This window comes from Artemia franciscana, chromosome 21 (assembly GCF_032884065.1).
Source record: "Artemia franciscana chromosome 21, ASM3288406v1, whole genome shotgun sequence".
Classification (NCBI taxonomy): Eukaryota; Metazoa; Arthropoda; class Branchiopoda; order Anostraca; family Artemiidae; genus Artemia; species Artemia franciscana.
The window spans coordinates 17,203,356-17,218,115 of NC_088883.1; the positions used below are offsets into that span (position 1 = coordinate 17,203,356).

Below are 14,760 nucleotides of genomic sequence, written 5' to 3' on the forward strand. Positions count from 1 at the left end.
ATGGTACCGCTTTATGCTTCCAAAATCTTCCGCTCAAGAAGTGGCGCAAAAAGTACCATTTTTAGAGCTATATTGCACTTATGGATGGTAAAATTGACAAAAGCAAGTAGATATGAGTAGCAAGTTTAAAATGACCCTTCCCGGGATATGCTTTAAAAAATGAGTGCATCACATTTGCAAAAAAAGTGGATTATCTGGAAATTAATCACAAAAGGAGAAAACCGATGGTTGAAAAAAAAAAAATCCAAGCTGGAACCGAAAGCATGATACTCTAATTTGATGTCCGGCGCTGTACTAATAGAACCACGCCTCTAATAATGTAATTTAATATATTCGTGTTTGTAGGTCTTTAATTGCATAGCTTATTAAGGGGGCCTGAAGGAAGAACATGCGGGAGGTGTTCTTGCAAACCTCCAGTTAAGGGTTTTGGACCATAATTATTACATTGATACCGTTTTATACTTCCAAGATTTTCCACTTGTCATGACACCAGAAGTACCGTCTTTAATGACATATAAACTTGCAGATGGTGGAATTTATAGGAAGAACGTAGATATGAGCAATATTTTTTATATGATCTATCAAAAATCTATCTAAAATATTCTGGTAGCCCGCTAGCCCCACCCCTTGAGAAATGCCATAAAGTGCCTTTTTTTGTGGCATATGGTACTTGCAGATGGCAGAATTTATATAAACCACGTGCATATGAGAAATAGCTTTTCAATGAGCTCTTAAGCATATCTATATGATGTTCTGGTAACCCGCTAGGCCTGGAAAAAAGAAGAGAAAAAAGACCGTTTAACGTTTTTTAACTTTAGTTACTATAATTTGTGCTTTGCTCTTTACTATATTGCAGCTAATGCTTCAACCATGACAGAGTTCATTGCAAATTCACTACGGAAACCAGTTAAAATTGAAATATGTAAAATCTCATAGATGGTAGAATTTGCGAAAACCTAGTAAATATAAGCAATAACTTTTCATTGAGCCATTAAACATCTATCTACAATGGTGTGATAGCCTGCTAATATTTCAGTAGCTTACTGATAAGCAAATGATATTTACAAATTCTAAAGCTAGTCTGTACTCCCAATACTATCAAGATGGCTTTAATTCGAACTTGTCTACATACTAATCATGACATGTCGTTTTCAGAACGGAGAGCCAGTCATTGAACTGAGGCGTTGTGCAGAAGTGATACCAAATTAAACAAAAAATAAAAAATAAAGCGACAATCCTAAATGGATTGCTGCTTTATCTTAAAAGGGATTAATCCTAAATGGATTGCTGCTTTATCTTAAAAGGGATTAATCCTAAAAGGGATTGATAATAATTTTATTATGTAAAAAGTGTCCTTAATTGGTTTGCTTTTACTGTACCAAAACTCGTATAGTATTTTCAGTATAGCGCTAGTTTTCTAAAATCCTAGAAACATAATTAGTTGGTTTATTTGTACTATTTTTTTTTTAGATTGGCTGTGAAGTAATAATTTCTGTTCGTTTTAAGCTTCAACTTCGCTCTTCCTTCCCTCGGAGAAACTTTTATTATTATTATTAATTTGCCTTTTGCCTTTAAACCTTAAATTACACAGCTCACACAAAATGGAGGTTCTGTTATCCACTTTTGCAATATTAAACTTAAAGTTTTAGGGAAGTTGGGAGTCAGTGGATTTCATTTCTTTGGGGAAGAGGTTCTGAAAATTCAGAAACTTGTAGTCTTTAGGGTCAAATTCTCGTGAGCGGTTCTTCCAATCAATATGGAGAGATAATTTAACTTCTAATATCTCTTCAGCTGGAGGAATGTGCTTAGGCTATACATGTGATTAGGCAGCAAAATAAAATTTTACTACTAAATTATTATAAAGTATTTTTATAGTGAAGTAAAACATACATTTACATTATACTATTAGGCGTCTTTTATGTAAATCTGTTTATTTTGATAAGAGCCTATCTAGCTACTATTTTTTTTAATTTTATTTTTTCCTGGCCCAGTAGGTTCCAGCACTATATATCACGTGGGATTTGCCAGGAATAATATTTTTCCAGTGAATCCCTCTAAATATACAAATCTAGCAGCCCGAGGCTATAATCTCAGGTACTGTCAGTGGATCAGCTACCCTTAACAGTTGTGTGGATGTGGCTTTCGGGTTTTCTCAAAATAACAGCAGCTCTAAGTTTCCTCATGATCATACATAAAAAAAAGTAGACTGCTTGATCAGGTGATGTCAGGACAGTAGGGATGCAGAACAGGAGGAAAGTGATGATATTGGCATATAAGCCCCCTTTAAAAAAGGACAGTTTTTTCAGGTTTTTTTTTCAGTTTTGAAGCATTGTAAATACAGAAGTTAAAATTTGGCGTAAAAACTAATGCTAGATTAAAACGGATATGATAAGAAAAATGGATGGAAATCAAATATAAAACTTGTGAGAAAGTAGAGAAAAACATTAGAACTTAAAAAGTCAGCAATTTAACCTACATAATAACTTCCCAACATCTCACTGGCGACGCAACAGCGACTGTTGTTTCTCATTGCTTCACTATCGAATCCTCCCACTTAGAATGTAATGTAATAAGATTTTGAAGTCAACTGCGTCTTAGCCCGTAAGCGATGCTTGCTATAGTATGGGCCGGCAGGTTGAATGCTTGTGATCTTAGAAGTTTGGCGAAGATTTTAAATATATTTGTTTACCCAAAGCAAGATAGCATTTATAAAGAAGACATTCGAAGAATACCACGGCTAGTTGAAACTTTTTTAATTAGAAATTATTATATTGCATTGAAGAGGACAGGAACAAGAGGAAAATAATCAAAGGTCCATAGTAGACGAGTAAATTCAAAAACATTTTGAGGAGAGTGCCCTTGTATAGTGGATTTTGCCTTATATTAGCCTATACAGCGGCAGCACGTCAAAGTATTTTTGGTGGCACGCCACCAGTTTTCAGCACTGCCTCAGGGACTAACATGCCCCCCTTTCGCGATAACAAATACTAAATGTAAACAATAAAAATCCCTTGCCCAAAGGGCTGTAGGGGATGAGGTTGTCATCCGATCACTTTTGACTCTTAAAAAGGGCACTAAAACTTTCAATTTCCGATCGAAACGAGTCCGTTCCTAAGTTTTTACGACAACTGCTTTCATAAAAATTCCTTGGTAAAAAAAAAAGTGTCCATTTCCTTCTTTACTTATGTAGCGCAATTGCGCTGTCTATGAAATAAGAATTTTAACAGAGTTGTATTACTGCTATCATTATTTTCGTCAATTCATGCAATGATCAGTTTGTTTTTGTATTTATGTTTCTTATTTATACAACAACAAAAAAAATAGTAAAGCCGAAGGGAATGAAGGGGATAAGGGTTGTCCATGGATCTCAGAGGGGTGGCATTTCGTGATTCCACCCTGGGCGAAACCCATATTGGTTACGCCACTACCAAATGTGGATTGATCTAAAATATTCTAACACCAGCTATACAGAGCAAACAATCAATCACCAAGCAGCTCTTTATTTTTATACACCATATACACTATGACTTACATGTTTAGAAAAGAAAATTACAAGAAATATACATATACAGAAAAACTGTCTATGGAATCCCGGCTTTACAAAGCCTTTTCAACTGAAAACAAACCCACATACGAAGTTCAAAATAGCAAGGAGAGAGTAGGTGAGTACTCCATCATCAAACATCCTACTTTTTACTGATGATAACTAAATGATAGTTACAAGAAAAATTTTACACAATACAAAGTATCTACAGTGCAAATGCCTACATAATTAATAGTGTTTACACATACCAGACTAAACAAATTTTAACAGTGCCACAAAGGGTTATAAATAAGCCCCTACCAGCCCATCCACCCTGAAGACATTTTATTATACCTTGTTTTGAGACGAAGTAAAAAAAAAGTATTAACATTATTCTATGGTGGTTAAGACAAAATAAATTTTAAAATAGTTTTAGCATATAAATCATTTCCAAGAATCCAAATTTATTATGTTCGATATATTCTTAGCGTTCAGACTTGTATTTCGACGCAGAAATGGCAAAAATATGTCGACATAAATATACAAGGATCCACAATATTCTACTTGACAATTTTGGAATAAAAAAAAAAAAACCTACTTTCTTTGTGGGATCTGTGAAAAGAGAGCCTTTTATCTTAAAAAAAACATTCAAATCTAGGAGTCTCTCCCCTGTTTGCAATCTCGATGACTGAAAAATGGGACATAACAACAAATGCACCATGAGAACACTTTCTTAGGAGCGATAAGGTTGGTCGCAGAGACACTGTTTGGCCGAAAGCGATACATGTTTCCTGCAGTCATACCCTCTTCTTCTAAGGATCCTCGAATCCTTCCCGCTAAAAAAGAAATGGCGTCCCTAGACACATATCAAAGAAACGTACCAAGTTTCAAACAGTATGGTTAGCTAATTTAAGCTACTTTTTGTTCTCAACTGAAACTTTGCCAAAAAGCTTCTTGAGAAAGTAAAAACAACAAGGTTTGAAATAGTATCCTTTAAAATTTTAGCCCCAAAATTTCACCCAAGAATCAACTATTGGTTGAGTTTTCTGATTAAACAAAATATTTAAGGGATCCAATATAATTGAAATTGTCCATTCCTTATGGATCAATAAATTAAATCGATATCATGATTCACATATTCTATTTAGACAAATATTTACATTTCTACAAGTGTAAAATACAATATTTTAAACAAAGGAATGTATACTGATTCCCAAAATTGCTGCTTTCTTTCATTTTCCATCAAACTTTACTGAAACTTAAAACTTCAAGCAAACATAAATAATAATATGCCTCAGTTAATACAACCTAAATATGTCGCTCTTGCAATTTATACATATATAGCCTATATATATATATATATATATATATATATATATATATATATATATATATATATATATATATATATATATATATATATATATATATATATATATATATATATATATATATATATATATATATATATATATATATATATATATATATATATATATATATATATATATATATATATATATATATCCAAAATAAAGTTTACTCACTAAACATAAAACCTAAATTGGCACTGATAAAACATTGAAGAATCGATCGGATTTTCGCGGACCGTATTTCATTAACAACCAAATAAATAAAATCGGCACAAAAGCTTTTTGTCTTCATAAAAACGTAAAAAACTGTACATTAAAGTACATAGTTGTGTAAGTTAAATCTGTACACATTGAAAATTCGCTTTTAAGAGAGCACTCCTGTAAATAAATAAGTCAATAATCGTACAATAAGTATATCTGTAAAATATGCATCAGTAGGGTACGGCTGTATCCAATTTTTCTAGAAGTAGGAGGCAGGGTTGCCAGATCTTAGAACTGGTTGGGTGTTCAACTGATTGTAAGGCTTAAAAAGGAAACCTCTCTATACATATAATCACATAATTAACAAGACATATATTGTTTAAAACATAATTCAAGGTCAAAACTAGTATATTTTCACAAACAGAATTTATGGTTCGGTAACATGCAGTAAAGCTCCAACAAGCAAAAGATAGTATTGCTCCAACAAGCAATACTTGTGCAATCGATCCAACAGCAATCGATAAATCGATAAATCAATCCAACAAGCAATACAATCTTTGTGCCACACATATCAGATGCAATGAAGCATTTTGACACTGCAGAAAATGAGTAGAAATTAAACTTTCACTTCCTAATCCCTTAATTATACAAGAGATGCTATTCGTGTCTGCTTTCAATTCAGTCTCATATTTTAATCAGCTATGTTATGTATGATTATGAACATGCAGACAGCAAGGCAGTCCATAAAAATTTTGAACATATAAATGGAGGGGAAAAGGGGGTGCCTATAAACTGTTAACAGCGAGGGTGAGGGTTCAAAATAAATTGCCAGAAAAGAGTTATCTTTTCTGGAGGTTATAGCGTTCTGCGCTTTTTGCTTAAATCTTTCTTTATGAGTATCCTTGGAGAACAAACATGCGTTTTTTATGCATACAACATGAGATACACACATGCAACAAAAACTTTTACGTACCACCATGACCCAGAAATACGAATCTTAGAAATATAAATTATTTTAGGTATATTATCAACTAATAAAGGCAATATGATTTTACAAACTACAATTGTACAATCAGCAAGCTAATTTATTTGTGTTTGAAAAAAAAAATAATTTTTTAACCAGACCAATGTTCAGGTGGCAACCCTGTTAGGAGAGACTTAGTTTCAAAAAAACAAGTTTAGACAAGACAGAAATAGAGATGTTTGGTCTAAAAACGATTTCCTGGGATTTCAATAATCATCCATTGGATACAGCCAAAGCGGGGTTTTTATAAGGGAAACTAAAAATACACAAACACAGAATCAAATCGGTTGAACTGTACACTTTACATTATTTCTTTAGAGAATCTTACAAAATTTATACACGAGTTTCCTTTATATACGTCTAAACTGTTCTAATTGAAGTTTTATACAGTCATATTTCAGTAAACGTAAATAGGGAATGTCTTAGTTCAGCAACTTGTTAAATTTTCTTTAGTCAGAACAAGGGGCTTTCTATAAAAATTCAGAGTTAAAGAAGAAGTCTGAACACTGAGCCAAGCAAAAATGAAAAATTTTGCAATTTCAAAAGAATAGAAATTAACAGCCAATTGTAGTTTGATAATGCTTCTTTTGTTGTAGCTTATTTTCAAACAAGAGATAAACAAGCTTTGTTTCCTCAGAGATCTATGAGATAAATATGAGAAGAAACCTCTAAACAAAGAGGTAACTGAGAAGTATAAGTCCGACATCAACTTCCTGTATCTTCTTTTTATAGCAAACTTGCACAAGAAAAAAGAAAAATCTTGATAAGAATGCAATGAATGAAGTTTTCCATGCTGTCAAACTTCCTTATGATCCCACTACATTTTTTTCGGGCTTTGTGCAGGTAATAAAACTTTAGAGTGCAACCAATTAAAAAAAGAGCAGGTTACATCTTTAGTTCAAGCGTCCACAATTATTTTTTACAGTTAAAAATATAGATGGCTCGGTAAAAAAACTGACCCAATTCGGACCTTTCGGTGGGCAGCAGGAGGCGGGGCTGCCATTCTCTGAATTTAACTAAATAGCCGACTACTAAAAGTGACATTATTACCATCAAACGTTCTACTCAAAAAGAGGCTACAACTTCAATTAGAATCGTTTCAAAATTGTTTGTCCAATATTTACATATCTTAAGAGGTAATATCATCTGTAATGCATGCAAATAGTATAGTTACACCAGGCAAACTGCAAGTTTTCCTGGATAAACAAATAACCTGGCCCCGTCAAAATCCGATCTGATAATAAAGAAACAGTCGGACAGACTTATAAACAAGTCTCTTTCCCATGAAGAAAAAACACGAAAAATTCTAAAATCTACAAAAAACACACACAAAAAGTATAATGGTCCCTCTAACAGAAGGAGTTCTCTCATCGCCTCATATGGCAATTTGAATGGCAACAAGTCTAAGCCATACCTTTACTGTTGAGTCATTATCGTGGCTCAACTTAGTCGTACGCAAAACTGGAAAGGACAAGATGTTATAAGGTAGCACTTTTTTGTCACTTTTATCGTTTCCTAAGAATGCATTTAGAATATAGTTCAATATTTTGAATAGTAACATAGTACTTTAAGTATTAATACAATATTTCGAATATTTTTTCGAGAGTAATTTTCGACGAAGATGGGGGGGAGCGGACAGAGTACAGCTCACCTGGATGTTAAAAATAAAGATTAGTCTTTTCAAATCTTTTTTAAAACGAAAGGTTATGATTCGTAGTTCTCAGCTCTTTTAGCCTATATCCATCCTTTCAAGGGACAAAATTCAATAGGCACAATATTCAACATTCAAAGTCTGCAATAAAAAACAAGTCATGTTCCTCAAAAGATCGAAACGGCCACCAGAAATGGCCATAGAGGTCCCCTAAAAGAAGGTGACGCCCACTTTATAAGACCACTATAAATGCATTTAGAAATGAGGGATATTGAAAGTAATCAATTTTCCTGTGATAAACAAGGCTCTAAAACTTGGTAGATAATCGGAGGCTGGAATATTCATAACAAGCCTAAGTTGCAACATGTTGAATCTGTATTTTTAAAGTTTGCTCATTTAGAAGTAGTAGTACATCAAACCAATCACTATGCACGTTGTCCATGAAAAAAGAACCTGTTAAAAGTGTGACCGATTGAACATGCCTGCATAGAGAGGGGTCCCCCTAAGGAAAATTCTGGGCCCCCAAAAAGTTGGACCTACTTGCAGCTATTCACAAGAATATTATTTCAACACAAAGGATTTAAAATATAACGTTAAATGATTTTAGATTTCTGAATCTGAAAATCAAATAGCCCCATTCGTCGGCGGGCCAATAGGGCCAAGATCAGTATTATTCTTCAAGAAATATTTCTCCAGCTTGGCAAGGATATGCTTTCCATAAGTGTACTTTCGCAGTGTTGACACATGAGGTCGGATTTTATGCATTAATATTTTTCGCTGTGATTGCTCGGCAACGTCTATCATCTTTTGAACTACGTAGTTGGCAAACTGATCCTTCATCATTGTATGGAGAGCCCCATGTGGTGCACTACAATAAAAAAAAGGGCGTTGCACGTAAGCAATATAATAGATAACGTGAATGTTAGTACAAAAAGAAAAGGAAAGAAAAAACAGAAGGCGAGGTGGTCAGATAACTTGTCAAATATCCCGAAAAAACGCTCGCTCTTTGTCGCAAATCCTAAATTTTATACTGAAATATTTTGTTAAAAACACTATCAAACTATGTTTAAATATGCGTTTTTTTGTGTTTTTTTTTATGCTAAGTTTAAACTTATTCGAACTCTAGAATTAGGCTTTCACTGTTGACTTGTATTTGAAAAAAGCTTTAAAACTAATTTCCGGCCGTTTTTTTTTTTTTGTATATTTGTTTTTGTTCCTCCCATGAAAAAGAATAATTAACTATTTATAAATTAATCATTTATGAAGTTAACCCTTTAATTTTCACCCCAAACAATAAAACTTTGCTTTAACGGACACAGATATAAACCTAGACAATTTTTTTTATTTAGTGTGTTAATATCACAAAATATAATAAGGAATCCTGCACAATTATAATCCATGTAAGATAACTGTATTTTTTTACGCTACTAATTCAAATTCAATATCTTGAGTTGCCATACAATCTTTCGTCTTTGTACTTGAGTACCATCTTAATAAATCGGAATATTAGTTAACGCTTTCGAATCGTCATTAATTGACAATTTACTCACACCAGTATCTTTGAAAAAACGTTTCGAATCCTTATTGCTGTAGGAAAGGACGTATCCAGGATATTTGTTCGGGAAGGGGGGGGGGGGGGTTACAAAAAGAAACTTTACAAAACACATCAACAATTTTTTATATACATTTTTTGGTTTACTTTTTACGAGTTGTACAAAAACTTCAGGAGGAGAGGGGGTTTGAAACCTGGTAATCCCCCTCCCCTGGATACGACCTTGACTGTGGACCAAGGTCTACTGTTTACTAGGGCACAGTCAGTTCTGTAATCGCGATTCTCAGTATTGTCAAAATCACAGTTATGTCATTCAAACTTTTCTTTAGTTCCTGCTTAATTATCGAACAAAGCCTGTCCGCGTTGATATCCACTCTTTCAGACGAAATTTCTTTAAATAAAAGTAAGCATCAATAAAAAAAAAGTACTAGAATTTTAGAAGAAATATTATATCAGTTATATAATAAGTCTCTATTAGGAATTTACAAGGAAGAAGAGGAACGTTATGCTTTTTCTGAGTAACACCTGAAAAGGTTTATTCGAAGCAAAAGGCACCAGAAAATTCAAAACATCTGATCTAGATAAAGCTTAGTCTTAAAAAGACTATCAGAAGCAGATACTACCAAATTTGAATTTCACCTAAAAAGGGAGCAATCCTAAAACATGTTTTACACAACGTGGAAGACTGGCACCTTTAGACAGGTCAATAACATACCTATCATTAAATCCAATAACTTCGTCAATAAGAATAGCACGTTCGGCTCTGGTGGCATGCGTTACGCATTTCTCCACGACGTTTGATGCAAACTTATGTTGAGACAGGGTTAGAACTTTACCACGTACAGCCGCTACAATACGAGACTTATCTTCTTGCTTTCCATGCTCTGAAAATATAAGAATAAAAATTATATCCCTGAATGAAAAAGAAAGATGAAGGAAGTATGAGAGATAATTCAAGAACGAAAGAAAGAATTCTATAATGATTGAGGACTTCTATGTAAGTTTCCCGAGAACCCTTAAATTTATTTTCAGGAAGGTTAGGAAATGCCGTTAAATAAGGAAGGGAGCCTTGACAGGTGACACATTTTCCACTTATTTTTCGAGGGCATTCTGCAAAACAATGGGGAATGAACAAAGCGCTTGTGCGTGTTAAACACATTGAAAGTATTGTTTTTAAACTAAACGCACAACAGTTGAGGCATCTGACCCTGTCCCTAAAATGGAGGGGCTAATCCTCCAAATATTCAACCTATGGACAATTATGATTGTCAATACTAAATGAACGGAATATAGCCCCCCTGAACAATTCATCAGTTTTTCTTTTATGACAAGGACTGTGTAATTAACTTTTATGGTCACATTGAGCTCAGTAGTACCCCATATATTTTCTCGAGAGGGTGAGGGGTTTTAAGAATGAGATATAATTTCAGTCATATCTTCTTAAAAAACCAAACATAAATTTTTACTTCATATGCAAGTCTTCTAGAGTGGAAGCGGTCGGTGTTACCCTCCTCGCTTCTTCAAACCCCCTCCTCCGAGTTCACAGCTGACAAGGAAGAATCAATCACACTTTCACAAAGTCACAAACGAACTTCTACTGTAAAAACAAAAGTTTCTACGCATAAACTATTGCTTGGATAAAACTCCCTTTTCATACAAAACAAAACCCAGCGGTATTTATGGACTACATTTTTCTCACATTAATCTAGAAAGTAGTACCAAATGTTACTAGTTTTGTGAGACTGAAAGATGCTCTACACAGACCTATAGAGCTCTTTGCCATGATGTAGAAAGCCATTCATGAAAAGCACGAATTACGTGGCTTTTTTTTACACTACCATTAACTTTAACGAAGGAGTTAAAGAAATATCCCAACCAATAAAGTGTAATACTTTGCCAATTCAAGGTAATTGATTCATCATTTCTAAGATGAAAGGGCAAGAATTGTATTTCCTAAAAATGAGAACGAAAAATAAGAAAGAAAAAATTGAATTATCAGTAAAATTAAAAACTGCTTAATAATGTCATATCGAGATGCTCATAAAAAATCAGAAAACAAGAGCTAAGAGCTCATATGGCACTTGTGACGAGGTCGAAAGAGCCAAGAGCCAAGAGCTCATATGGTATGAGCTCTAGCAAAATTCTAAGAATCAATAGATTGCTTTAAAAGGAAAATCAGAGGCTTAATGCCGGCCGTGATCTAAAATAAGAGCTCTGAGTCACGAGGTCCTTCTAAATATCAAGATTTATTAAGATCCGATCACCCACTCACAAGTTAAAAATACCTCAATTTTCCTAATTTTTCCCCTCCCTTCAGCCCCCTAGATGTTCGAATCGGGGGAAACGACTTTATCAAATCAATTTGTACAGCTCCATGACACGCCTACCAATTTTCATCGTCCTAACACGTCCAGAAGCACCAAACTCGCCAAAGCACTAAACCCCACCATCTAAATCCCCCAAAGAGAGCGGATCCAGTTCGGTTACGCCGTCACGTGTCTACGACATTTATAAGCATTTTCCAAAATTTCTGGTTTCCCCCTCCAGCTCTCCCCAATGTCAGCAGATCTGGTCGGGATTTGAAGCAAGAGCTCTAGACATGAGTTCCTTCTAAATATCAAATTTCATTAAGATCCGGTCACCCGTTCTTAAGTTAAAAATACCTCAATTTTTCTAACTTTTCCAAATTAACAACCCCCAGCTTCCCCAAAGAGGAAGGATCCGTTCTCTAATTATGTCAAACTCGTATCTATAACTTGTGCTTTATCTTTCCCATCAAGTTTCATCCAGATATCTCCACTACAAGCGTTTTCCAAGATTTCTGTTTCCCCCCTCCAACCTTCTATATCCCCGGATCCCATTCCAAATGAAATGGCGCATCTGAGACATAAGATTCTTCTATATATCAAGTTTCATTGAGATCCGATAACCCATTCGTAAGATACATCGATTTCACGTTTTCCAAGAATTCCGGCTCTCCCCTCCAACTCCCTTCAATGTCAAAGGATCTGCTCGGGATTTAAAATGAGAGTTTTAAAACACAAGATCGTTCTAGATATCAAATTTCATAAAGATCTGATCACCGGTTCGTAAGTTACAAATACATCATTTTTTCTAATTTTACCGAATTACCCCCCCCCCCCCCAACTCCACCTAAGAGAGCGGATCCTGTCCGGTTATGTCAGTCACCTATCTTGGACTTGTGCTTATTCTTTCCACTAAGTTTCATCCTGATCTTTCCGCTTTAAGCGTTTTCCAAGATTTTCGGTCTCCCCCCCCCCTTATGACACTGGATCTGGTCGAGATTTAAAATAAGAGATCTTAGTTTCGAGGTCCTTCTAAATATGAAATTTCATTAAGATACAATTACTCTTTCGCAAGTTAAAAATACCTCATTTTTAATATTTTTTAGAATTAACCCCCCCCCCCAACTCCCCCGAAGAGAACAGATCCGTTCCGGTTATGTCAATCTCGTATCTAGGACTTGCGCTTATTTTTCACACCAAGTTTCATCCCGATCCCTCCACTCAAGCATTTTCCAAGAGTTTAGGTTCCACTCCCCCCCAAACATCCCCTTCACCGGATAAGGTTGAAACTTAATATAAGAGCTCTGAGACATAATATACTTCCAAACATCAAATTTCATTAAGATCCGATCACTCCTTCGTAAGTTAAAAATACCTCGTTTTCTAATTTTTCAGAAATATAACCCTCCCCCCACTCCCCCAAAGAGAGCAGATCCGTCCCAGTTATGTCAATCACGTATCTAGGACTTGTGCTTATTTTTCCCACCAAGTTTCATCCCGATCCCTCCACCCTAAGCGTTTTCCAAGATTTTAGGTCTACCCCCCTGAATCCCCCCCTATGTCACCGGATCCAGTCGGGATATAAAATAAGATCTCTGAGACATAATATCCTTCCAAACATCAAATTTCATTGAGATTCGATCACTCCTTCGTAAGTTAAAAATACCTCTTTTTTTTTAATTTATTTCAGAATTGATATGATGTTAGAGGATATAGTACAGAGGTGTATACAAATTGTTTTTCTTTTTTTCTTTGCTTTGCTATATGGGTTTCATTAAAGAAAATGTCAAAGAAAAAAGTAGCCGAAAAGCGACTATCTACACTATATTGGATTCACTAAGATGCATATTAAGTTGTCAAAACCAGAAACCAAAAACAAGGGGGTCACAGCAAATGATCAAAACTGGTTCGGCCATTAGACTAACGTAATTAAGTATAAGTGCATTTTTTCTGTTTATAATTTTGCAAATTGTAAAAAATTTGAAATGAGCAAAAAATTAAAATCCTCATGGAAGACAAGTGTACATTTCATTAAAAAGAAACCACAATTTCTTTCTTTTTTCTTCGTTAAGGAGTATAAGCCATTGAAATGTTAAACAAGGATAGACACTAGTTTCTATACAAAGGGGGATAAAGATAAGTAGAACAAACTTTTGAAATTTGAGAGTTAGACAAGAATCACCATTATTAATAACATAAACAGAACGAAATTCACATAATCCTTCTGAACAGGCAAAGTGAAAGGAATATGCTCTTCAATCCTGCTTCCAACATACACTATCCTTTTTTTTCCACAAAAAGAACTCGCTAAAACGTGGTGATTTCAGCTAAAATATTTAGTCACATCTTGGATGCACAAGAAAAACCTTCATTCTAGAAAAAACTGGTCTTTACATAAAACCAAAAATAAAAATGTATACTTTTTCTTATTACAACTTTGGAATAAGTACTTTGAATATACAACATTTAGAATATGTGTCGGTGAATTTCCCGGTGAAAACAGACTATGGAAAGAGCTAATTTTTAGAAAAAAAAAAAACTTGAAAAAAAACCTATTTAGATCTTATTTTAGGCTTCACAATAAGCTGCCACAACACATAAATGTGACGACGCAAACCAGAGTTGCAATACTCATAAATGAAAAGATAAAAAAGTCTACCTAAAACGTGCTGGATAACATAGTTGCCATATTGATCCTGGATTAGCTGATCAATATTTTGATGAAGCTCATTGAGAATTGGGAGAGTCTGTTCGGCATTGCAATGCTCCAAAATTCGCTGAATTACTCGACAACCATACGGATGAGTAGATAATGCAAATACCTAAAAATAATAAATATTCATTATAACAACCACATGTGCACACCAAGTTCGATCTTCAGGAACATCATCTTCGACGATCAATTTGTAATACTAACTCACATTCGTGAGAGTAAAATATTAAATCTACCCAATCCGCTTCGAGTCTTTATATAGGGGATTCTCCTACAAGGAGAAGTTGCTTCATAAGATAGATAATCTTCGGTATGAGTCAAGGGCTTTACCATTATATAAGGAAACATACCAAGAAAAGAATTCTTACTTCATAATATGCAGAATAATCCTAGTTTAACACATTTTACAGGGGGAGA

General features: G+C 34.5%; 1 protein-coding gene across 2 annotated transcripts in view; it reads right to left on the reverse strand.

Moving 5' to 3' along the window:
- Nucleotides 1-3,484: 3,484 nt before the first annotated feature.
- Nucleotides 3,485-14,760, reverse strand: part of LOC136040879 (pumilio homolog 2-like) — a 199,080-nt gene continuing 187,804 nt past the window's right edge. For both annotated transcript variants that reach the window (XM_065725279.1, XM_065725280.1), the window contains 3 exons: nt 14,290-14,452; nt 10,040-10,208; nt 3,485-8,640 (listed from right to left, as the gene is read on the reverse strand). In XM_065725279.1, the coding sequence (XP_065581351.1) occupies nt 8,397-8,640; nt 10,040-10,208; nt 14,290-14,452 (576 nt within the window). In that variant the 3' untranslated portion in view covers nt 3,485-8,396. The remainder of the gene's footprint in view (nt 8,641-10,039; nt 10,209-14,289; nt 14,453-14,760) is intronic.